Consider the following 26,863-nt stretch of genomic DNA (forward strand, 5'->3'; position numbering starts at 1 on the left):
TAATCCATTACTTGCAAAAGGAATTACTTTAAAACAGTTGGGAGAAAATATGTAGTTACTACGTACATACTACAAATTTCACTGAAAGTGATGACTTTTTAAAATAATTTCCCACAAGTTTCTTGTTGATAGGAAAAAGTAGTCCCTTACACAAGTGACAGACGCCCTTTTAATAGTATCTTTCCCCAGCAGTACCCACAAGATATTTACAGTTACGCTCAGAGTAATAAAATGGCGACCATTTTGACTGTAACAAAAGCTTCCCTTTTTAGCAAAAAACGGAAATTGCAAAGCAGATTACTCCAAGAACAGGGAATACTGTTTAAACGAATCAATTTTCTTTCTCCTGCAGGAGAGAAATGCATTACCTGGATATTTCTAGCTGCCTGGTTCTACTGAGTTAGTGCTATTTTAAAGGAATGTGGTAATTTCTTGAGACGAGCAAAACCAGTTTCAAAGCGAGACTTCCACAGAAGGAGGGCAGAGAATACCAGGGGCGATCTCTTGCTAAGTGTCAATGCTTCAGAAACAATGCTTCCAGCTCTTCATTGTTACTGAAGATCCATAAATAGTATAAAGTTGGAACAAGGTTGGAATACATTTTTCTTGACTTAATTTTTCTCCCAAAACAAAGGTTAAAATGGCAAAGGATGTAAAATACATTTTTAAAAAAGAGACAGGCTGACCTAGAAATGTATTATTCAGCTTATCTTTATGAATTGCAAGCTATTATTGTTTCTCTCAAAATTATTTTGATGTTTTTTAAGTTAAATTGCAAACCATTTTCTTACAAAATGTTATTTGCATAAAATCATACATCCCTTTCTGTCCACCCAAAAACAGATTCAAAAAGTATAAATATGAAATGCTGTCACAGACCCAACAGGTACTAATTTAATTCCTTGTGTGAAGAAGAACAGTGATTTCTGAACCCAATTCTCTTTTGGTGAGAATGTGTTACTGTCAGGATAAAGTCTGCAATTTAATTCACCAAAAATGCCAGCATTGTGACATCCCTTCAGAGAGATAACATAATAAAGAATGTGGGCTAGTTAAATATTTAACTCATTTTTTATGCTTTTTCCTGCAGAAGACAGACGTATGATTTGTTTGCTACTTTCAGTCAGCTACACTACGTGTATAAAGACTTCCTGTCAGTTTCCTTCTCCAGTAGGAGAGAGAATCTTTTTACCTGTTTAATTTACAAAATCTAATTCTTTGTCTGATAACTAATTAAACAGCAGAAAACCTAGATACAAAATTCATTATACGTATTCTTAATGATGCTGTATTCTGTACTGTTGTATTCAGCTGAAAATATGTTTCAAAGGTGCATGTTTTCCATTTCGGAGACAAAAAAACAGAATAAGGTAAAGGTATGTATTCTTAAATCCAAGTAGTTAAATATTAGTGTCTCACTAGATTTTTTAATACTTCATATTTAGAACAAGTGCGATCCATACTGAAATATTGAGGATTTAAAGGATCTTTGGGGATTTTTAAGCTCAGCTCCACATGACTTTGAAAAATGTAAAAGTTGGCAAATGTATTTCTGATTAAAAAATACTGTATAGTTCTGTAGCTCATCATCAGTTCATTTTATGTTAAACTCATGGGAAAATTACTACAAAGCAGCTACTTTGTTAGTAAGATAGAATTTTCCAGTTTATAAGACATAGCAAATGTGCCATACAATGCACTTCTATATTATGCAACTTAAATGTAAAGAAGCATGCACATAAGAGATGTTCAAAAGATGACCACCCTTAAAACCGAGGCTTGCTCAGCTCATGAGGCCATCTGGAAGTGGAACAGATGTTTTTCAATTGCAATTTCTGCTTTGTTTTTCCAACTTCAAATGATCTACTTAGCTTTGGACTAATGAGCACATCCCCAAGTCTCAGTGACAATCAGGACGAGCCAACTAACCTAAAATACTCTGGTGGCTGGGGAGCTTTTACCCCTGTGGACAATTGGGAACTGGAGCGGTTGTCCCTTGGAGACAAATAAAACAGGGCAATAAAATGGATTGGCCTCACACTGGCTCAACAGCACGCGCAGGGCCCACAAACTCAGCTGTTTCTAGCCGCCAGCTGCTGTCGTCCAGCTTTAACCAGCAGGTGCTGCATAGACAGGGCCCGACTACAATACTGAAAATCTAATCATGAGGAACATGCTGTACGCAAACTACCGCCATACTTCTTTACTTCTTGAACCACTGCAAAGCACTAATATAGGTCAGTTCTCCACCACAGGGAGTTATCGCTTGTTCAGACTGTACATCAACAGGGCATCTGAGCGTCAGATAAGGTATTTCATTATTATAATCATTTATTTTGATCTTTAATTATCTGCTTGCTCCTTTTTTTTTTACCATAACAGAGCATAACATGCTCCTTTTTAAAATTAATCATTCTCATCATTAAGATGAATGGGAGAAAGTATTAAAAACCGCACTTCTTAACATGCAGAGTTGTTTCAAATACTGCATGTGAGAATCATAGATTCACCTGGATAATGGATCACCTCATGTTACCTTGCGCAGACAAATATGTGGATCCGTCTAGTACTGCAGTGTTTTCATGCAAATCTCATCAGCAGCAGAAGAGGTCCTAACGTCAATAACAATAAACTCAAGACCAGCAACTGTTTTGTTAAGAGTCAAATACATAGGCATCAACAACTGATATCTGCTACCTCTCAATGTTTTTGTTTTGTGCTTAAGCAGAAAATTCAGCATTTTTAAAGTCTTGGTATTCTTTTCTGTGAGGCTTAACAGCTGCCTACTGGGTGATAGCAAGGTGAACACAGGATCTTGCTCATTCTTTCACTTAAGCAACTTGGAAGAGTGAGTAAAAGACAAACTGCAGAGCTGCTTGAGTCACAGGGGTCTCTGTGGTTCAGAATGGAGCCCTTCCCAACATTTGCCACAAAGAATGATTAGGTTTCTGAAATAATGTACAACGCAGAACTAAAAATTACTCATCATTTATTAATACCAATCTGTGACAGGTATTATGATTTAAAGAATTCTATTTGTAAAGAAAATTCTATTAATGTGTGTTATTATTTGTACATTAAAAAAAACAAAGTATACAGATTTTAGATATTGATTGCATGTTTTTCTGCTCTTCCTGTGGTCTCATCTTTCCAGCAGGACAAAGCATACTGTATCTTCGAGCAGCTTCTGTAACAATGACTTTCGTGACTGTCGAGAATGTAACAGTTATCCTATGGATGTCCTACTGGTCACACTAGGGAACCACTGAACATTTTTGAGTTGTACTAGGATGATGTCCGTCTTCTAGGTTTCAGAGACTTGTAAACGGGCACATGCCTATCCAGTCTCTAAGCAAGGAGTGGGACAGAATCACACAAGACAACATCAACAACCTGGTGCAAAGCATGTGTCAGATAAACAGCTTGTATTGTCTTCAATTGTAGCCATGCACACTACTAGACTATGATGTCCACAGTAGACCCCAAGCAAATGACAAAAGTGAATCAGTATAATGAATTTAACTCAATCATGTCCAATAAAAAGACAGTGTTCCTGCGACAAAAAAAGATTATAATACGTTTGTTAATTTGTGATAAGTAAAAAGGGATAAGTTTCTTTTGATGCTCAGTATATATTGTATTTATTTTCCTTGCTGCCCTTTCAGGTTTACTATAATAGACAGCTTCCCATAATCTGTCTTTATCTGAAAATCATAACTCTCATTCTTGCAAGAACTATTGATACAGGGCTCATTAAATGCCTAGGGATGTTTGGTAATTATCCTAGTGACTGACAGTGAGATTTCAAATCCCAGCATCCAGCAATAATAAAACAGTTTTACACACCAGACTACCTTGTAGTCTGGATCAGACTAGAAGCAATTAATGGGCTATACATAGAAACTTGCCAATATTTTTTATACTTTCTTTAGATACGTGGGTTCAAAGTGTAAAATCCCAGCTTCAACAAGTATATATTTAATGTACAAGTACAAGTTTGTAAGTAGTAGGTATTGTCACTGTGAATTAACACTACGTGCAGCTAACATTAACCGAGATTATAATCTCAGTTGTATCACTTTTAAGATTTTGGTAAATGTGGTCTCCTAAATAAAGTGATCCCCTCCATCTGTGTGCATGTGAGTGAGTGAGCTTATCCTTTGGTGTCAGTGATGAAATCTATAAATCCTCACTGAATTGGTCCAGTGAACAGATAAATTGCTTCTGTCATAAATTCATGAAACCCCTCAATGCCTTGACAAGATATTAATCGCTCAAAATTCAGCATATAAAATAAAGCAAAGAGCAGCTTCACTGTAGAGGAAAGGAACATGCATACCTGCTTGTAGCATCTCGCAACACTATGTTTCCAAAAATAAAAACATTCAACACAAGACAGGTCACTAACATCAATAAAGGTGACAGGAAGATAATGTAACACACTATGTCATTCCAGGTTTTACGATAGAAATGCAAAGGATATGGCCTGGCCTGCTGCTTTTAAACTACGGCTCCATAGGGAGATAAATGTCGGGAAATGATTAGAAAACTAGAAGCACATGAGTTAACCCTACCTTCTCTCGTAGAGCTACTATTCAGCAGATGTGAGCTACATATCGTGAAGCTGAAGCCTTGCATGTGATAGAAAAACTGTCTGAATACTGATCAGTTAAGCAACAGTTTAGGATGCTTTAAAACAAAATCTTGAGACTAAAAAGTCAGAGAAATACAGATCTTCTTGGGAAGCCCTAAAGCTTGAACATAGCTTCTAAAATCAAGATAAAAGAAATAGTTGGAGAGACAAATCTTCTCTGTTCCCACAGGGTAATTCATTCCTTCACATTCAATTACCACTGGCAGAAGTGACAGATACGAGAAGGGCAGCTGATTCCTCGCTAGTTATCCAGAGGCTGGCTCAGCGAACTTATTTTCACCTAATCAGTTAATTCCTCCGCTGAAGAACAACTACGGTGGCATGTGTCATCTACTTTTTTTCTGTTGTCAAAAAACAAGATAACTACTGTCTGATAATGCCTAGAGGTTGGTCTCTATCAAACAACTCTGTGTGGATTGTGAAAAGGCAAATGAAATCAACATTTTCAAACAGCCCTTCAGATTAATCATTTTGAACAGCAGACATAGCTGTGAAAATCAACAAAAATAGTTTCCTACTTATTTTTCCTTGTTATTTGCATATTGACCACCTGGGGACTGAACTAAGGAGGAATTTCCAAATTGTCATTAAATTTAAAAAAAATGTTTTGTTAGGAGAAAGTGTGGTGGTAAGTTACTATTTTTCTTTTCAGCTTCACCTAGTTGCTAAGGAAACAGTGGCTAGATGACCATGACAGGACACAATTTCAGTAGAACATCTAAAGGCTGAAAAATTTGCCTTCATTTTATAAGGGCCAAAGAGTGCACATGAAAAATGAACTCCTCTTAAATGGGAATAAAATTAGACATTAGCCTTTATATTTTATTCATTTTTAAGTACTTAGGTAATCTAAAGCCTGCTTAAACTGAAATTTATCTTCTTCAATATATTAGACATGTTCTGTTTCTTATCTTGCGGCTTTTACACACCCACTTTGACCAGGAATGAAGAGTGCTTTTCCATTTTTCTCTTTTCTGTTCTACGAAAGAATGAGGTAGCAAAGACTTCAATTATATGAAGTGAGCAATCAATGACTTATAGACAACCGAGATGGGGCTTGTGTAAATAATACTGTACAACCTGTAGATCAGCATTGTCTAGTATACAATGCTGCAATGAAAAACAAACATTTTGATAAACAACTAAGAAAATGACTTTCTAAACTAATACTTAGGCCAAAAGCCTAACATTTTGTTTCTGAGGTACTTCAGAGAGGTTTGTATGTTAATTACCACCTTCTAATCAACATTTTCATTAAAAGGACAGAGCATTACAGACTACCACTATTTTTGAACACTTTGCCTAAGGATTTCAATTGACCAAGTCTTCTTACTATTACTTAAAGCTTGTCAAATATTTAATGGTAACTATGCTTTGCCTATAAAATCAAATTACAGACAGTTACTTCAGGGAACTTAAAACTTAAGGCCATAATTGTTTCATAATTGTTCACAATGTCAGACATACAGTCTTCTTTCGCAACTGTGTCAGTCACACTGATGCTAGTGCCCTGTATATACATAGAATCATTAATAATTCAATTAATAAGCTTTGGATCCAATATCTTTTCACTTGGAATGACGACAGACAAGAAGTAAGCAATCTAGGTTACGGAAATCTGGTTTAACCCGCTTGACTGAGGGCTACCCTCCTGGCCAGAGCATGAGCAGGCTAGGACCCCCCTGCAGAGTGAGGAGTGACCAAGGGGCAGCTGCAGAGGTGGAGACTAGGTGGAGGAGGAAGGCAAAAGATTAATGCGAGAGAGTGACAGGGTTAACATACAGTATTTATAATGTTTAAGTGAGGAAATGACATCAGGATTGATTACAACTTACTGACAGCTGAGCCTGATTGAACTTGGCTGTTGTTATCCTTCCTTAACCTTCATTATAAACTCCATTTATTGCATTTCTATACACACAGAGAGTAGCTGCTAGGTAGTACCCTACAACAATAACTATCCTGACTTTCATATTTTCTCACCTTGTGTAGTTATCTCTAGAACACTCCTCGGGATCCTTCAGCTCCCTGAAGACACCAGGGTGCTTGAGCGCAGCAAAACCATTTTGCCTCCAGTCCATAATATCTCATCTCAAAAATAGATAAATACTGAGAAACCCTTTAAATGAATAATCAACATGACCTTTTGACATTTAATTTCACAGTACTCTTTGCTGCAGCTTCAATTTAAATATTTCTCAAAAAGCAGCAGTTTTACACTGCAGTCAACTGGCTCAGAAAACCCATAAATTGCTCTGAAGAATAAAGGCAACAACATCTAAATAAAGTGCTTTAATCTTTACCAGTGTAGATCATGGTAGGCCAGGTCAGAAGCCTGTAAACCGATGTTGATGGACAACAATCATTAATGTCTCCGAGCAGCTGTGTATTGCTGTAAGAAGGGTGACAACAGCGAATTACTGGATGTAACTGAGGACAAATGAAAGTAAGAAAGAGGCTCTTCAACAGCTCAAAGAGCTGAAGGCCCCTGTTTGAAGAGCCGTGTAGAGTCTGCTATCCAGTCTGCTATGAAACTGGGATACAGCGTTAGCTGACTGTGATTGCCCTACTTGTCAAGAGTCACCAGGGCTGGAGTACATTATAACATTATACCATATAACAACAACCCATATCTTACCAAGCACTTGATTGCAGTGCTATCAGAGAGAGCTGCAACTGTCCTTACTATAAAGCCTTATGCGACTTGTATGCACAATGGAGCTAGGATTATGACAAAAAATGAATGGTCTGACATTACACTTGAAGGATGCATGTATATTTCAGGCTTAACAGGCCTAGGTGTCATAAATAACAAAAGCCCAGGTCTTTTTGTAAGCACTATTATGAGGGGGTAAATGTTGAACCTTGAACAAACAAATGAATAAGGAGGTAGACATTATCTGAAGATGTAACGCTCAGAAATCCAAAAAATTGTGAGGAGAGCACTCCCACTGAGAGAAGACTGGTGCCACTAATGCCTGTCCTTTTTCAGAGATACAGGAGAATAACTCTAGTACCTTGCAATTAAGAACCATGTAGGTTTGGGGAATTATACACTATACTCTCACCAATCCATTCAAACACATTTTAGCTCATGTCTTTGGTGTCAATAACATCTGCACTGCAGAAACCTTTGGCAGGCTGAGCAAATGTGAGAGTTTACATTTCAATAACTACCTTGGAAATTGCAAAACAAACCAGGTGAAACTTTAGATTGGAAAAATTAATAGGTTTATTCCATGCTGAAAAAAGAAGAGAGAAAATAACGTTTCAGCTGTGAAGCCTTCTTCACAGCCACTTCTCTCTTCTCTTTTCAGCATGGTATAAACCTCTTACTTGTTCATTTGCAGACTACACAAGCTGGCGCAGCTCCCCACCTGAGACACTTTAGATTTACTATTAAAGACATAATATTGTCGATCTTAAGATCAGAAGTTAGTTATATTGATACACACACTCCTATTACGACACTGCATTCATCCAAAGCAGCTACATACTTCAAATGAAAAAATCACTATTGGAGTCAATAATCCTGGATGCTAGGTTAAATCAAGTAGCGACTATGGTTTTGTCAGATGCATGCATTATTCTTTCATGGACGACCTTGGCTTTTGCTTCTAAATATAAAGATTGATTGTACAAAGCACAAAGCTGGCTTTATCTTCCTATTTGCAAGCTCTCCATCTCAAGCAATTGTGCTGATGTCTGCGGTAATTCTCCCGGCTCAGTAAATAATGGAGACCAATACAGACTTCACAAAATGTAAAGTCTTAATGTATTATTTTCCTTCTATATTACCTGCAGAGAACACAGACAAAAGACTACAACAGCCCCTAGAGCTAGACTTCAATTAAAGCAATCTTTGTTTTTTCCTAAAGACAAGTCTAGTTTCTCATGGAGGTCATTTTGTTTGGACATCAAATATAAAACACAGGCCTTTTGTATTATTGATAACACAATAATATACAGTACAGAGAATTAAAGAAATCTTAATAGCCTCAGAAACTTTTTATCATTGAATGTAACAAATTGAGAGAAATACTAATTTCTGAGTTAAATTAGTGTTTCCAGTCACTTAGCATGTGGGTTATACCTGTTAACAGAAAATTGGTAAGATAGTATACATCCATAAGAAGGGTGACAAACTAAGTAATTACAGACCAGAAAGTCTTACTTCTATTACATATAAGGTTATGGAAACCATAAAACTAAAATAAGGTCTTGTCTAGATTAAAAATGGGATTGATTTGGACTGTCTTGTTTAACTACATGACTTTTTTGAACAAGAGCATCAGCAATGAGTACAAATGGAGAACATACTGTAAAATGGTATATTTAGGTTTACAGAATTATTTTAATAAAGTTCCTCATCAAAGATTAATTCTGAATTTGCAGGTGGTAGGCAGAGGTGATTTAACCTGTTCGTGGGCCTGGGGGCTACAGGTCTACTTGTGGCCCTTTTCCAAATCCAAAAAAAAAAGATGTTACCGAATGGGTAGGCACTCCCAACATGGACGAGATAAAAATACAGCAGAACCAATAGCTAAATGCATTTTGAGTAAAATCATGAACTTCACCAAAACAGCATATCCAGGTCTACATCAAGCTATAGCATATCGGAAAAAATACTGCACTACTGTTCCAACATAGGCGACAACTAAGAAAGGTAAAACATTTTACCTCAAGAAATCTTTTCATTTACTTTTCTTGGCTGAAAAGTCTTTAATAATGTCCTTAAAATCCAAGCTGCTTAAAATGTCGCTCTCAATTGACAGAGTAAAGTTGCTGTATCACAGTCTATTTTTCACAAAAGAGATTTTAGAAAAAGACCGCTCTCTGTTAGCATTGGTCACTGACAAAGTGGAGAAAAGACAGAGCATATTGTCAACATTGGAGAAAACAGACTGAAGTTTCTGCACCTTGTCTGTTTGAGGTGTTCAGTTCCAGATGGGTTCAGCCCTTCCTTATGAATAAATTCTCTAAATTGAATGGCCTCTTCCACGAAGTCTCCCTCCAAGTCCAGGCGATATTTCTTTTGAAGGGCTAATGCAGATGAGCGGAGATCTTGCTCGGAAATAGAAGCCAATGTGTTAAAAAACCCAAAGCTTTCCTGAACATCCTGGTATGAGCGCCATCTTCTGTCCAGCCTGTCGATCACCACTGTGGACAGCGCGGTGGGAAAGCTGGTACGGCCCGACGGCTGACGTACTGGTTCCGAGGATTCGTCGGGCTGCCTTCTTCGTTGCCTCGCTCGTTGTTTGTCTGCTTTAGAAACTTCAGCTACTGCTGGAGACATATTTTTTGCAGCTATCCCAAAGTTATCGAACTCACCACCGCGGAGGCCCGCCACACCGTCTCTCAGAGAACGCACTAGGTCCACAGCGTTGCACAGGTCAAGTTCAACTGCCTGAAGCACAGTGCTTACCCTCTGAAATCGCAAAAGCACGATATTCCACGTATTCCAAAGAAACGCTTTTCTTGGTTAGATGGCGGTAGACTTAAATTGCCCATTATTTTGGGGGATCTTTATTTTTTGTAATCAACGCCTGCTCTCGTATCTCTCTCTTTGCGCTATCTTTTTTAGTGCCCCGCTCTCAGACCTCCTGAACGCCGACATTTTGCTAAATGCCTCTAATGAAATGTTCCATAAACAGTCAAAAGTGTATCTGATACAGTGGCCAACCAGCGTTAGGGTGCGTCTTTCGAATAAATCTGGATAATCAACAGCCACGGCTATGTGACATATTGTAGCGCTCTCGGGTTCACGTGGGTATGCACCCTCGCCACTATCACCTCAGGTCGGAACCCTGAGAAGACTTGACCTGACTTAAGACTTACAATGAAGGCTTACAATTACAATTAAGACCAATTACCCCTAATAAGCCAATTACTGTACCTCATTAGGAGCTCATCTAGAATGAAATCTAGAAAAGCCCATGGTTTACCTTGATGGGAGTGGGGATCAGTGATCTAAAAGTATAAACTTGAAGAGGCTGCATACCAGTTCAATTCTGCTTAAAACTAATGGTCCTTGGGAAAGTGATTAGTATTAGCCACTACACCACAGTTTCATAATGAAATTGTGGTTGTATATAAAAACATAATATAATTTCATCTAGAATGAACATACATTTAGGCATCTTATTTCTGAAATTCAAATACTTGGATCATGTGACAAAACAAAAACTTAGAATTAGTCTTAATAATTTAATAAAAAAAACACTTGCATTTTGCATTTACATTTTACCCAGTTATTACATTGAGACGTACTGGAAAGAGGAAAGATTATCTCCAAATTATTAATAAAGGAGCATCCAAAAATGCTGACTACATGTAATGATTGTATTCAACATGTTCAAGAATAATGACTATTTTATTGGTTTTCACCTAATTGGTTCTTATTTGTTCTAAAAGTGCATTGATGCACATTCTGTTTGGGGCTGTGTCAGATTCATCTGGCAATAACAGGATTTGTACACAAATTAATGTACAATGTATATGCAAGAGGAAATCATAAGGGCTGACCATGAATAATAACGTTAACTGTTGAAATGCATATAAATAATGGAATATAAGTTTATAATTTATAAGTTTAATTAACTATTAAAAACCATTTATGCAGCACATACTTCTAATCCTATTTTAAAACCAGTACCATAAAATTAGTTTTAGAAAAACTGAACTGAACTGATGATTGAGCTGTGATCAAACGGGGGATTAAGATCGCAAGAATTTCATTAAACGTTTCCATTGTCTAGGAGAGCCTGAGGACTTAGAGGATACTGCCTAGCGGAGGGCTGTTTTTTTACTGATTGTCTTTTATGCAGAAAAGAACATCACTCCTCCCAGAACTGAGCTTGTCGCAGTAAAGATTTGACGGTAATGAGCATTCTGTACCATGTCTTAAATTAGCATGATGCGGGGGGTGTGCTGGCTGTTTGTGTTAATGATATTAGTTGCGATGTATTATACCACCTAAAAAACATTGGGTTTACCTTACGAGTCAGTGCGATTTGATAGAAATGCGCAGCGGTCACTGCAACCAGCAAAACAACTTTCGTCGTAAGAAATGAAACGTTCGTCTATCAGCCAAAAACCTATGAACTGGCCTCTTACTTTGGCGAGTTAAATCTCATTGTAGTGAGAAGGCAATCAACGTGAATATTGTTACCACCCGAGACGTTGATAAATAACAGAGACGATGTTCCCGATCTGCTAGCACTGGAGGAGCTAGGAACTTTCCAAGATGCGGTTCCGAGTTGTTTTAACACACCATTACAATATGGACAATAGCTCTAACCAAACCATTCACGCTTATCATCACTTCACACTGAATAGATGTAATAAAAGAAGATACCAAGGTTGACAAGGTGCATAGCAGTATTTCCTGTCCTATCGTCTGCTGAAACATCAAAGCTGAATTGACGAATTTGATAAATGTAGAGTACAGATGTTATAAGCGCTGTATACACTTCTAAATATAGAAAGCAACAACGGTTTCTTGAACTTGGTGTAGTGAGTGAATATTTTTGCAGTCGCTTAAAAATCAGTTCAGAGACTATTCAGTATACATAACTGTAAATTGATTGACCTCGCACTGATATTTTGTTTTACGTGCAGGAGACAAACTTAAATCGTTTGCAATTTGGAAAATGTGAATTGGGTCAAAGGAATTAACCTTTCTAAAAAACGTAATTAACAAGTAGGCCTTTAAAATAGGCTAAGGGGATGTGTTGGCGTATGGGTTACTGGTAATTGGAAAATAAGTTTTACGTTTATAACATCATAATCTGTATGACTCCGCTAAAAAATCACGTTTAAAACGATTAGACTGGTTGTTATCTGAAATACAAGATTTCAACTTCTTTCGCTGCAGCCAGAAAGCGAGCAGAGGTGATGAGAAACACAAGAGTGCCTTTCGGCATCGGTACCTTTTGTTTGGGCTACATTTTTAAGATGTTGTCAGGATACTAAGCACAGGTGGCACCAGCTCACATCACACTCTGATCTGTACAGGGTCTCACTGGGCGCAGTCTCGTTCAGGGTTACTATAGCGCACGAAGGTAAATCAACCTAACGATCTCCGCCTCCGCCTCCGCCCCCTGGGACTGTGAATGCAAACTCGCTCTGGTGGTGCATAACGACTCCCCAGGTGGGGGCCGCATTTCAGTGGTGGATGAAGTGGGTCACCTCCTAGGTTGAAAGCTTTGTTTTTTGGACGGAAAGGGCCACAACACTCATACTGGTATGCTCCGGTTGAATAATGGTTCACCCGACAAAACATACAGATTTTCCAGTTTTGCTTGTGAGCTTCAAACACAAATAAAGCATTGGGTGCGTGAGCTCTTTAGTGAGAAAGGAACGTTTCTCACACTGGAACATAGCGCCAGAGAAAAAATACAGCCTGGAAGATCTGTGAAGTGAAATGGGGAAAACAAAGGGCATACTACTTTTAATGGGATAAATATGTTCCCTTGTTCCTACATTTAAGGGATCTGTACTGAGGAATAAGACAGAAAACTGGCCTTTTGTAATGCACAAGGTTACATACAGGTGGGAGAGAAGACAAGTTGGAAAAAAAAACACAAATTCAGTGTGGATGTAGGAATAATTGAGTAGCCTTTCACCTATCTCACTGAAAAGGCATCCGCATTCTGGAACTGAAAATAACTTTTTCACATTCTGTCATAATTTGTAGTCATTGCATGGTGGTTAAGTTAGCTTGCTGACAGCCACATCACCTAGGGAGCATTAAAACCTTTCTTAGGGTGAAAAAATCAACTTTATTGCCATATTAATCTGTCCCTCAGAAACAACCTTCACTCCACAAGCCTTCATAAAGTACAGCCGTGTATCATCTAACACATCTGCACAACAAAGATTGGAACAGTTACACTAAAGTGAAAAGAAAGATTAGAGCACGACAATAAAGTGGCCATAAATTTGAGGTTCCTCACTGTCATGTTCACAGAGGCACTCCAGACATGTAGGTTTTGTGTAGCTTTATTTTTAGTTATTTTCGCAGGTTAGATATCCAATGCCACATCTTGTAGAAATAATAAAAAATGTGGATACATAACACAAAATCATCATGAGAAAGATGTACTCAAGGAAAAAGCAGGGATCATATAGCTAAGAGATACACAGAGCCGACAGTACAGTACCTGTGCAGCCGTAATAAATCAAGCCTAAATGAGTAGTCAGCTATTAAATCTCTCAAGCCTATGGGAAAACATCTTTATAATAAAGTCAGAGACTTTATACAGTAACTGATCAGAAATTATTAGGATTTCACTGAAAATATCCCCTCTTGCTCATGTCTTTATATTGTTAAAAAAACAAAATACAATGCACTCTTGAATAGATTGCACATATTATATTTGGGACTGGAGAAGTATTTTCTTTTGTTCTAGCAGGATATAATAGAACATCCTGATTTTAAAACTACCAGAACAATGCAGGAGCCAGACACATGTGATAGGGAGTGCTGTTCAACTGCAGCAGTACTCCAGGCTTCCGTCTCCCTCTGACACGACCCATTCCAGCAGTAGTAAGCTCCATATAAATGATATCAAGATAGCACAGGATACATTAATTTTTAATGACTTTCAAGGTGCAATGAAACGAGACAACTAAATCTATTTCAACATTTAACGTTTCAAAAGAGAATTAGAGGAGATGAAGGAAAATCCTTCCGAAAACTATTTCCAAAATTTAACCACATCAGAACATTCCCAGAAACGTTCGAGAGGTAGTTGCATCAACATGCATAATAATAATAATAATTAATAATTGCTTACACTTCTATAGCGCTTTTCTGGACACTCCACTCAAAGCGCTTTACAGGTAATGGGGACTCCCCTCCACCACCACCAATGTGCAGCATAGCCTGCAAAGGAACAGGTAAAGGTTTATTCCATGCTGAAAGGCAAAGAAAAGAGAAAACATTTCAGCTGTGGGGCCTTCTTCAGGTTTCACAACTGAAGAATACTGCACAGTTGAAACTTTGTTTCTCTTTTCCTTTCAGCATGGAATAAACCTTTACCTGTTCCACTGTGAAAAAAGTGCTCATGGGCAGAATATACATAGGAAATTAGCGACTACCTTCAAATGACCAACAAGGGATCACGCACGCTTTGTGAGGACACTTTATATAAATCCTTTCATGACCTGAAAATTTGGAAGCTAAATTTAAAGTTTTAGGGAATGTGTTTATCTGTAACGTTTAAGGCCCTATTCCAAAAACCAACAGCTGCTAAAGATTTGTGAAGCCTCTAACCGAAGAACACAGAGGAAGTCAGTTCCTTTGTGTCGCCCCTGGAGTCCAGCACCAGCAATGACTCCATGGATATACAATGAGTATATAGAAATCGTTTCCCTTCAGGGAATTCAAAAAGCATACTTTGCAGAAAGAGGACACCAGTGAAAATGAAGCCAGGTAACTCATATTGAGATTGCAGATCCAGGAAGGAGCAAAGATCATGCTCATTTAAATATCTGCTAGAATGTGAATCGCTTTACCCCTTCAAAGCAAAGCAGAAAGAACAATTTTGTATAATAGTATAATATTGAGATTCTTTCAAAAGAACAGTTTCCTCTTTCGAAAGTGCATGTCTGTCTAACACATTAAAGCTTTTCAAATGTTTTTTAAACTATTTTACAGTTTGAAACTTGTAAATCACCATTGAAATAGAACCATCCATTATTCTGCTTTGTTATTGATGAAAAAATCCCTAATATGTTGGGAAATGTAGTGCAGAGTCTCTCTATTTAGGCTCACTGACCAGACTTCATCACTCATATTTTTTGGGGGAATCTGGGGTGCGTTGCATTTTGGGCTCAGAGACCAGTGAACTGAAACATGCTTAAGAATGGGACAGATCCCCACAAGTCAGGATCTTCAACTTTGACTAAAGCATGCATCACAGATGTATGACCTGAATTGCTTGCAAGACTGGCTACACCCTACTAGCCTGTGAAATTCAGTGTATACCTCCCATTGATCAACCTTTTTATTCTACAAAAAAGTAAAAAATGTTCCTGATAATTACTTTGCAAATGTATGAGTTTAGAATACTACCTTTATTTTCCATTGCGGTATATACACTAGCCATCTATCTTCTGTTTTATCCAATACAGGGTCGTTGGGGAGTATATATAGTATATGGTTAATTTTTTCAATGTAATACAAAATGCTTTAATAAATTTCTCTGTAATACAAAAAGTATAAAATACTGAACAATACTATTTAAAATAAATTGGGTATTATAAGCAGTAGTCTTCAACACTGCATATAACACTTAGTGTATTTTAGCCTCTAATCAATTGAAGGTGTATGTGGGGACTTTGCACTGAAGAAGGACACATTAATCCACTTTTCCCTTACATCCAGGTCAAATACAAAATTGAGTAAAATTCTCCACTTCTGTGTCTGATTGAAGGGCAATTCAGGTCAGTTATGATGCACATCAGTCTTACCCAGGATTGGCTAAGTTCCTAGGAAAAAAGAGGACTTGCTGTCTGCATATGACCCTTAATCCTGCAAACTGTTGTCTGTAGCCAGGATTGAGCTGAAAAAAAGCATTCTGAAGGCTGGACTAGACTAAGCACTGAGGAGACAGCCTCAAATGCATTTCATATAGAATGTGTCCTTACCTAAAGATGTCATATATGAAAATACTTTCCAACAACACAAAACAATTAGGGCAGCACAGTGCCACTGCCTCACACCTCAAGGGTCCTGGGCTTGTATGGTCTCCCCATGTCCACATAGGCTTTCACAGAGTGCTCTGGTTTCCTCCCAAAGAGGTGCTGACATTTCTCAGTTGCCCCAATATGTCTGTGGAGTTTGTATGTTCTCCCTGTGGACACATGGGTTTCCTTCCACAGTCCAAAGACATTGGTAGGTTAATTGACTGTTTAATTGGGAAACTTGACCCTGGTGTGCCCTGTGATAAGACTGGGGTCCCATCCAGGGTGTATCCTTCTTTGAGCCCATTGCTTGCAGGGATAGGCTTTGGCTCCCCCAGGACCCCGTACTGGGTAAAGTGGTTATAAAATGGATGGAAGGGTGGATGTTTGTGAATCCTGTCCAGGGTGTAGCACTTCTTTGTCCCTGCTGGGACAGCCTCCTGCTCACTGGAGCTGTGTAAAGAGAAAGAGGAGTCTGTAAGAAGGGGGTGGCATAAGATGTTTATTTTCAGTACATCTATGGTATTTCTAAAGGTAGTTTCAAAGGGGTTCACAATATGCCTGAGGCTCCACAATAAACATACCCTTTTCTATCCACAAGGCCTTAACTCAGCTCTTCAAATTCGAGTAAAAAATAAAAACCCTTGTCCTAAACAAAAATAAGCGAGTCTGTCAAAGGCAAATGATGACATGCTATACCTAAGCCCTTTGGAGTCAAAATCATTCCATTTAATAGTCATAAACTTCAAGCAGAGAAGCCAGGGAAATACATTTGCACGTCAGCTTTCTCATAAGAAAGAAAGAAATTGAAAATCAGCTGCCTTCTCATCACCAGCTGCTCATTTCATCTGCCGTGAAAGAAGTGATCTTGGAGGGAATAAATCAGCTACAAATTACCTAAAAAAAAAGGGAGCACCTGCAGTCAGAACATATAACTTCTGCCAGTTTCCAGTTCTTTTCCTGGGTTATAGAAAGGCTATATTTGTCAGCAGAATACGTAACGGTTCATAATTAAACAGAACGTCAATTTCAACACGAGGATGGAATAGAAAGGTAGAGCGTGTAGCTTATCCAAACTTTCGCAGTTCTCCGTGTTAAAACTGTGACGTGCTCTATACTGCCATCAAGTGGGCATAACTGTGAACATGGGTTAAAAAATGATCAGCTGCGTACAGGAAACTAACATCCCTGCTTCCAACACTTTACATATCTTGTGACGTTACAGAGACAGAGACAGAGGTCTGAACTATTTAATGGGAACAATGTAATATGTGGTGGTGCTAAAAACCCTCAGTGAATGTTTGAGAATGTATGATAGCCAGGATAAAAGTCACCCTTATAAGTCAATAGACTTACTATATGGTTAGAGATCCTGTTTCATATATTTAAGAGCAATTCTAATAACTACACCCACAATGAAGTCTGAAGTATAGCAGATTTTGGCTTGAAGCTAAACTTTTAAAACATGTAAAAACTACTACTTACTCTATTAAGTAATGGTTGTGCGGTTTCAACTGTGTAGATATTACTGAATAACTAATTTAAAAGATCAATGTTCATGAGTATTATACACATTTACCACACTTTCTTTTAACAACTTTTGTAGCAGTGAATCCTTTACTTTCAGGCTAGTGTTTAGGTCACTTAAACATTTGAAGAAAACAAAAGAACCAAAGCAAAACAAATACACTGCAGTCAATTGGTTTGCATTATTTTTTATTTTTTGTACAAAAGGAGGTATGATAATGCATAGTGGGGCACTGAAATGGCCAATTAGCCACCTCTTTTTTTCAGGCTCAAAAACAAAACAAAAATAAAAACACTGTTAAGGGTAGAATTACACATATGCATCACAGGCTGACTAGGGAATTTCTAGTAGTGTTATCCAACAAGCAGTGTAGCACCACCTTCTGGATACAAGAGGCTTTTTCCAACCAGACATTATTATAGAGTACAAATAGTACAGAAAACAGACTAGTACCCAGTTTAACAATGGTAAAACACACAGCGAGATCCAGGACTGTCACATATGTTATAAGGCCTTTTCACAGCCTGCTTTATAGGTCAGGTACCTCCCTCATTAAACAAAGGAATTTAGTGCATCCTGTGACTTACATCTGCACCCATGTGTGCTCATAAATTGTAGTACTTCAGCATGTTTAGCAGCAAAACATCAGTTATAGGTCAAATAAATTGTCCTTCACAGGTCAATTGAAGCAACCAAATTTAGGCCTGCAAAAGATTTAAATATTGAGCCTGATGAAACTACAACTAGAATTGTTTGTTTTAATTAGTCTTACTACCCACTATTGTTTTGACAATACTGCACAAGAAATGCTTAGTTCCCATTATCTACTGTACATACTTCCAGCATTGGTTACCTGTTTCAGAAAATTAGTAGTCACAGTCCTGGATTTAGGGCTAAAACGATGTAAAAAGACCCACTTGCATAAATTATCCTACTGCTGTATTCTACAACTGTACAAATTATCACCATTGAGTAAACTAATAGCTATAGAATGGCAGAGTTACAAATGCAATCACTACTTAATACAATTCATGGAAGCCTCCCAAAACTGTAAGAAAAAGAAAAGCCTGCACAAGAATTGAGCACAATCTGTCTGAAATCATATTTGCATTTGCCTCTATAATTCTGGAGTATATTTCACTTTTACAGAACAGAAATAGAATGCTAAAAACATCTGAGAGACCACAGATGCCAAAAGAAAGTATAGACCATAATTTCTGGCTGAATGAGTCCATTCTGCAGTAACTAAGAAACGCGACACTAAAACATTTGTATAGGCCTTTCCTAGATTATACAGATTTCTTAACATGGTCATGTCCTCATTGCTTATTTCAAATCCTTCCCATCAAAGTCACCGAGAAAATGTAAAGACACTTCAGAAAAAGGTGGAAATTCCAAAAAAGCACATCGGAGACGATTTCACTCAATGCCTTGTTTTAAGCCATAGGGTCCTGAACAGAGCATCAGTAATTCAGAAGTGCTTTCATCATTCGAAAATGAAAGCAGAAGAGCCAAAGAAAGGAAAAAGTCCCAATAATTCAAAAAAGATGTTGCAAACCATGGCAGACATCAATCCGCACAAAACATTATTGTGTTTTCAATATTGTTTTGGCTTCTTGAAAATGACTTCCTCCTACATTATTAAAGGGTCAGTCAGTACCGCATCACAAAACTTCCAAGAACGTGTCTTTAGATAAAGATCCTGTGCTGTTGGCGTTATTGCATGTGGGAGTTCAATGCTGTGCTCCAAGTCACGTCACTAGAGAGGCCTCGGACTCGAGCGGCTCGAAGACATCCAGTCCGGGCGTCAATTTTTAACATTGCTGGCTTGGTAAAACAAAAAAAAGGAAATCTAACCAATGAGAGGAGGACACTCAACCACTGTGAAACATGATAAAGCAAACAAACAGTACAGGATCTTCAATACTATTTCTAAACAGTAGAACAGAACTAGTTTTTGGAATGGGTTTGCCAATTAGGATTCTTTCATCTCTGCTCAAGGTTACAAACCTCAAAGCCTCACATGGGGGAAATGATGTAGTGGTGGCAGATTTCTTCAGTCCACCCATGTCTGAGACACTTGCCTTTTAATAGGTTACGCAGCCCCGTTCTAGACTTTCAGGACCGACTTCGAGAAGCACTTCCCGCCTTACTGATCCCACCACGGCCTTGGTAGCCATCGTGCGCCGCGGTCACAGTCGACTGGTGACATGGCCCGGGCTCGAACCCATGACCCTTGGATTACAGCGCTCAACCTGGACACCTGGGCAAGAGGTTAAGCCACTCAAGAAACCTGAATCTTAATACAGCTTCACAATACAGAGCTCAACAATCCTTTAAGGAGAACATACATTCAAAAATGGATGAGATCACCAATTTCCTTTGGTTTTTACAACCTCTTATTGCAAAATTAGGTCTACCAGGATAATCCAGGGAGTTTCTGAAGTGGATACATTGTAGTGACAAAAGCAGAACTGCAACTCTTATCTTGGCAAATTGGAAACCTATATGTACAATTACGCTAAACATGGAGGGTTAGTTCCATGAAAAGGAGATGTGAATGCAAATATAACATCCAGAAAGGAGAGGAACACTGAATATCATAGGAAAACAGATATGACACAAACAGGTGGTCAAGAAATCAGAACTCAAACCAGCTGATCAAGTAGGTGTCCAAAGTCAGCATGTCATTAAATCAAAAGTGACAAACAAAAGGGAGGGGAAAGCAGCAGAAACAGAAATGCAAAATTCTATGCCATATTGCAACAGTTTTAAACGCATCTTAAATATTGAACAACAGCATGTTTTTTAAGGATTTAATAACTGCAAGCTACTGTAAAATGTACGGATCAGCAAATCTAACCAAATGACACTTTTACATATCCTGCACTAATCAGTACACTGAACTGTACAATATCTTCAAAGGAATCATTGAGCAGGATTTCCCACTGCTTAACACTTTCCTTGATAATAAATGACTTAAAAAAAAACCCAAAAGAAATCATCAAGCCAAAAAAGGCCAAAAAGTGCATAAGAAACCAATCTGGAGCCACTGCATAAATTGCAAGGTCACAATTTACCAAGGGGGAAGAACTCTAGCTGCGCACCTCATACAGTGTGTACTTCCCAGTGTGTTGGCATCTATAGACTGATTTCACCATTCACATGAATATGGTCATTCTTTAAAGATGGATAAATGTTTAAGTTCTTTTAACAGAAAACAAATAACCTTAAATAACAGGATTATATGTATTTTTTAGTACTTTTAGTTTGCTAATGGGCTTGCTTTGCATTAACATCACTGCTGAACTTCATCAAACCTTACATTCAAGTAACCAAGATGGACAACTGTTGTTAGTTCAAAGCTAGAGAGCAGTAAATTAGTGCCTAAGAGCATCAGACTTCATTATCATCATGGAAAATTGGGAAAAAAGACAAAAAAACATCTTTCCTACCATTTTCCCAGTTCTATGCAGAGTTGAAGGTATGTGAAAACCTCCATGATCTCAAGTACTGCCAGAAACTGTGACTTTTGGTTTGGTAAGAGTAAAAGGTTGAACTTCTATCTTAAAATATTTTAAAATCTTATTAGTGAATTGAAAGAATTACAGTTATGTACATTATCAAATAAAACCTTAATATACTTAAGGCCTTTCCATGATACTGTAACCTACCTATGCATCCAGTATACAGTATTCACTTTAGTTAACCTTTTTAGTCATTTATATAAATTTTAAAAAGTAACACTTCAGAAACTAATCACATGGATTTCAAGTACCAGTTTGTCAATGACAAATGCACTGCATTGGAATCTTGATGCACTAGAACATACACAGCATTAACAAATACGCCATTTTACTGGCAGCAAAATCATTTAAGGCTTATTCTGAATCCAGTATTCTAACCTTAAAAATAAAGAGATTTATGTCATCACCACTTTTACTGAGTGGAACATTAATGTTAACATGAAGTGATGTCAAATGTTATGATGAAAACTCAATGTGAGTTCCTTGAGTTTGCAAGCCACAGAAAGTACTAAACCTTTTCAAAGCTTAGGGTGCAAGCTATATTGCTTACTAAAATGGATAATACAGCCTTAACAAGAAATGCTTGAAACAAACACTTTAAAATCACATTATCCATCATATGCATTGTAAATATGATGCTTTGCTTTAATTTGTGACACATGCGTGACAAACAGTTGGTGTGACTGCATTTAAAATGTGGTATATCGTAGTCAAGTATTTTGTGTAAAAACCTACCATGTCTTTTGATGGTACTAAGAAAAAAAGCTTATTTCCAAACATTACAGTCAACTGAGTTAAAATTTCTGAATTATCAGCTTTGCTCCACAGTGTCAAAATCAATTACCACAAATACACAAGCAACCTCCCTTTTGTCTTGTACATTTAAACATCCAACACTACTTGTGCCTCCCAACTTCTGAACAGGTGCTGCTAAATTCAAATTTCTCATCTCCCCACTTAAGACTGTACAAAAATCTGTTACCAGAAATCGCAGGTGTGTAAGGATGTTCAGGGTAACTTTAAACCAACACCAAGCCCAGATCCACAAAATATGAGGTTTAAAATGTGTATTAAAAATTATAATTTGTGAATCAAACCCACTGCCCAGCAGCACATCATATCCAACTGAAGTTTCACCACACTCTTTCAGAAGAGGGACGGGACCACTACCTACACACATTTATATGAAGAAGGAAATGTATTAGGAAATGTATGTAATATGAAATGTGATTTTATTATTTTGTTTCAAACATTCCTCTTTATACAAGCTTTACTGAAGTAGCTCCTTGGCAGAGAGAAAGACATGGTTTCACAGGACTGGTTTAATACTCTTCCTGCTAATAAGCCTTACTTCCAGTTTCCAGCCTGCATTTCTTGCCTGACACCAAATAGGATTAGGCGATTCCTGGTCCTCTCTTTTTCCTTTGGTCTCCAAACTTTTCTCTTGGTCTCTTGTTGGTTCTTATCCATTCAGCAGGTAAACGACAAGCTCATAGGTTGACATCATAATAGCTGTGTTTGGAATCTGTCTGACCAAATGTGTGGTGAGTCCACGATAAAGCGCTCTATATCCTTCTTCTCGCATAACCATTGATAAAGTCTGGAAGAAAGATCTGTACTTGGTTCCCTCCTCTCGTAGTCTGGTACGTATTACTTCTGCAAAAAACAAAATAGCAAAAGCATTAAACAACAATTCCGTCATTTTCCTCCCTGTTGCCAGGATATCTGGATAATTTAAAATTCAATAAAATGGAATTTCATTAACACGCCACTATGTACATTCTTGAAAACAAAAATGTCTGTTTTTGAGCTGTGAAGCAAATGTAATGTTTGACAAATTTAACGTTTGATGTACTTAAGAATAGTTAAGCAGCGTCTCTCCTGCACTGAGGCAAGAAATTACAAAAAAAGTTAAAGGTCTGTTACTGAAAAAACAAATAAAATAGAAGTGTAATTTATGGTCAAAGTATGTCCTTACCATGTGGATATGCTATGGAGGTGGCACATGTTTTTGAGGTGGCTGCTGCCAACATCAGTCCAACAAAATCAGATGCATCCTTCACAGATTCATCCTCATCGTCCATATTAGAAGCAGTCTTACATTGCAGTAATTTACGTTTAATACTTTCATAAATTACAAAGTGAATGACAGTCTCAGAGATTCCTGCATAGGAAGCGGACATGCCCCTGTAAAAACCTCTGATCCCATCTGACTGATAGACTTTTCTGATACATTCAAATGCACTCATTCTTCTTTCACCCCGGTTTCTGCAAACAAAGAGAAAAGATATTACAAAGTCAGAACACAAAACAGCATATCTCAAGGCAACATGTTTATGTATTGAATAATCTAAATTTGATAGCTGCAGGCAGTTCCAAAAGCTCCCTAGCAAATCAGGGACTAGTGGGTGAAAATTAAGTAACTATGGGAAAACTAGAAAAATACCTACCACATTCGGAAACAGCTGGCTACTAAACAGCTTTTGTACAAAAGCAGCTTTTAACTGCAGGATGTATACCAACCAGAACAAAATAGTGGTCAAAGCCATCTTGTTAGAAGCAGGAACACTAATTTGCATTTTGTGACTAAATTGTTACTAAATGATTGCTTACCTACTTTAAATTTATATGGCCAAACAGTTCCTATGGAAACTTGGAAAAGGGGCACGTGACCAGTGGTGTGGACATTTAAAGTTATCACTGCAAACTACAAGGTAAAGTTCTGAAGCATATCTGGTTGTAATATAACCTGCTGAGTTTCAATTCAATCAATGCAGTATTTCCAATGTCACTGGAAATCTTCAACAAGAAGAGTGGTCAGTTGGGCAGTACAGTGTAGCAGACCCATTTCAGTATGAAATGTAATGTCTCTAGAACAATACCCTACACGTTAGCTGGCCAAATAGTCCTTAAATGGTAGCAAATTGTGCAAGAGGTCGTTTCACCAAGCTGGTGACACGCTGTGGGCGAGAAAATTATCACAGCAATGCATAATGTGTAGATCAAAAGCAGTGTTCATTTATCAAGAAATCTGCCGAGTATTTTTTATTAAGTCAATGTAATGCTTGTTATAAAAGGAGGCAGCTTGAGGTTTGACATCTTGGTACTGTTTATGCAAGAAGGAGACAGAGTCTCAAGTTAACAGTGTGCTCACTTGTAAGATGCTAGGCGTGAAGTGGAGCTGCATCAATATGAGGGCCTGTAAAGGTGTGATTAATTCCATGCTGAAAAACTGAAAAAAAAAATCTACCTTTCAGCCTGGTATTAATCTCATCTTGCTCCTTCTGATACTAGCCATGTTGGGGTTAACTGGCCAAACTTGTTTACATAGAAAGATAAATAATGTAGTGTTACAGGCCACATATCCACAATAAAGAAAATAAATAGTGGTCAGGTGGCTGATTTGGTTTACCTATAAAATCATAAAGGTTGGAGTCATTTAGCCAAATAGTTCTAAAGTCTGCCCCCCGAAAAGGAACAGCAGCGGGGTCTCAAGAAAAGTCCTTTACTGAAGTCTAGCAAGTTTCCAGTCATCTGGTAGGGTGGTTTTTAAGGAAAGTGGTTTCAAATACAAGGGTAAAAATCAGGTCCTGCATCAAACACAATCACTTTGTCACAAATATAATGGCTTGTTTGTCCCAGTGTACCTGTGCAGGACGAAGTTCCCACGCCTCGCCTCTCAACACCAGCAATTTGAGAAAGTAGAAATAAAACTAAACCCTACAACATAATAAAAATACAGTGACTGCCTAGCAGCCTATTTTCTGAAAGACTATAATTATTGGGCCTAGAAGCCTAATATCTGAAAGCTACAAATTAATTAAAACAAAAAATAAGAAGAAATTTGAGTCAAAACCTTGGGTGGCCGTTAGTCTACCTTTTTTTCTTATTTCATAAATCACTTCAGGAAAGGTGTTTTACTGGTTTTTATGCTTTGTGTTTCCCCAACGAACATATCATCTCCCATGACCTGTTACTCAATACAGCGGTGCCCACCACTGCTCATGCTTCTGAGTCTCAACAGCAGATTGCAATTCAGTCCGCTAGTATTAACTCAGTTCTCTTACACAGCATACACCTTGGTTATCTGTCAGTAGTCCATATGCAGAACCATTTAGACTAATCTCTCACTAATGTGAACCGTTATTATTACCTTGCATCCAGCTGTAAGCGAGTCTTTATAAGCCAGATGGGATTGGTTGCTGTAATTGCTGTAAACCCTGAAATAAAATGGTAACATTTAGGTTTTGAGATGGCACAATTCAACAGTGAACAAAATAAGGGCAAAAATATTCAGAAAAATAAGTTAATAATCTACAGTATTTAAGATATGTTTTGTTTAGCTCTTTAAGCTGTTTTTATGACTATGGGTATGGCATTAAACAAGATTTTTGTTAAACAACTTTATTACTATTACAATAGTATGTATAGAGGAATTTTAATTGTGCTACCCAAAGTTTAAGAGAACAGTATGGAAATGCTATCAACACCATTGTGGCAAAAAAGAGCATAGAAAATGTATTAATAAATTTAAGGGTGCTTAACAATACCCTTTTCTAAAAGGGTACTTATCCCATTTCTTATGAAAAATACAAATTACTTATGAAAAGAAGAGTTACTGTATATAATGGCACTAAGCCATAAATACAGCTTAAAAAGTACAAACAAAAGCATATTTATAACTGTAATGTGTAATCCATGTGTTGTTAAGCATAATATCACAGACATTCCAGAAAAAATGTAGCAGTAGAGTTCCTATAAACTACAATTTAGGCACTGACATTCACATGTACTTGCCTTAGAGTCTAAGCTAAACAAACATAGGGTAAATAAGATGATGTTTCAGCTCACATAGGAAATAACACATTCTGCTTTAAACAAAACTATATTTGTTGGATTCAAATATAAAAGAGGGTTTTGGTGCTTAGAAATGATGTAGGCTCTAGGCCACTGCTTCTAGAATACTTAATGAAATCCACAAGGGTGGTGAAATTTATACATTTGCACCCACTCATTCACAGTACTCAGACTATTACTGCCATGGAAATTAAACCTACAGGAAAGCCTGTCACATGCGGAACTGCACATCTGAACAGGCGCTTTAAGAAATCACAGAAACTAGAGAAGTCGTCTGAGCCCCTCCAAAATAAAAGCTATTGGAAGAAAACAACTAGTGGTGCCAAGGTAATAAAGGAGTGTTCTCCCAACATTTGCTACAAACCTCCAGATTTGTTTAAAAAAATATATATTTTCTATGAAAGGATACTTGCAGCAATTGTTCACCTGCTAGGGGAAAGTATCAGCAAGAAAATGCAGATATTGCATCATAAAGGAGTTGTCCTTTAAGCCGCCTGGAGTGGGAAGTGAATTCTACCATCTCCCTCTGGGCTGTAAAGTAAGTAACCCTAACACACAGACAACAGAGTAGAAGACCAGCTGCTTTGTACAGCACAGGTGTCTACC

General features: G+C 37.7%; 1 protein-coding gene across 1 annotated transcript in view; it reads right to left on the bottom strand.

The window, feature by feature from the left end:
* Positions 1 to 18,044: 18,044 nt before the first annotated feature.
* The window catches only part of slc25a36a (solute carrier family 25 member 36a), a 29,434-nt gene continuing 20,615 nt past the window's right edge, over positions 18,045 to 26,863 (bottom strand). Inside the window, exons 5-7 of the mRNA XM_088617636.1 lie at positions 25,554 to 25,620; positions 23,379 to 23,668; positions 18,045 to 23,056 (exon numbers count right to left, since the gene is read on the bottom strand). Coding sequence (XP_088473762.1) covers positions 22,863 to 23,056; positions 23,379 to 23,668; positions 25,554 to 25,620 — 551 coding nt within the window. The 3' untranslated portion in view covers positions 18,045 to 22,862. The remainder of the gene's footprint in view (positions 23,057 to 23,378; positions 23,669 to 25,553; positions 25,621 to 26,863) is intronic.

This window comes from Lepisosteus platostomus, chromosome 2, assembly GCF_059453375.1.
Source record: "Lepisosteus platostomus isolate fLepPlt1 chromosome 2, fLepPlt1.hap1, whole genome shotgun sequence".
NCBI classification, from domain to species: Eukaryota; Metazoa; Chordata; class Actinopteri; order Semionotiformes; family Lepisosteidae; genus Lepisosteus; species Lepisosteus platostomus.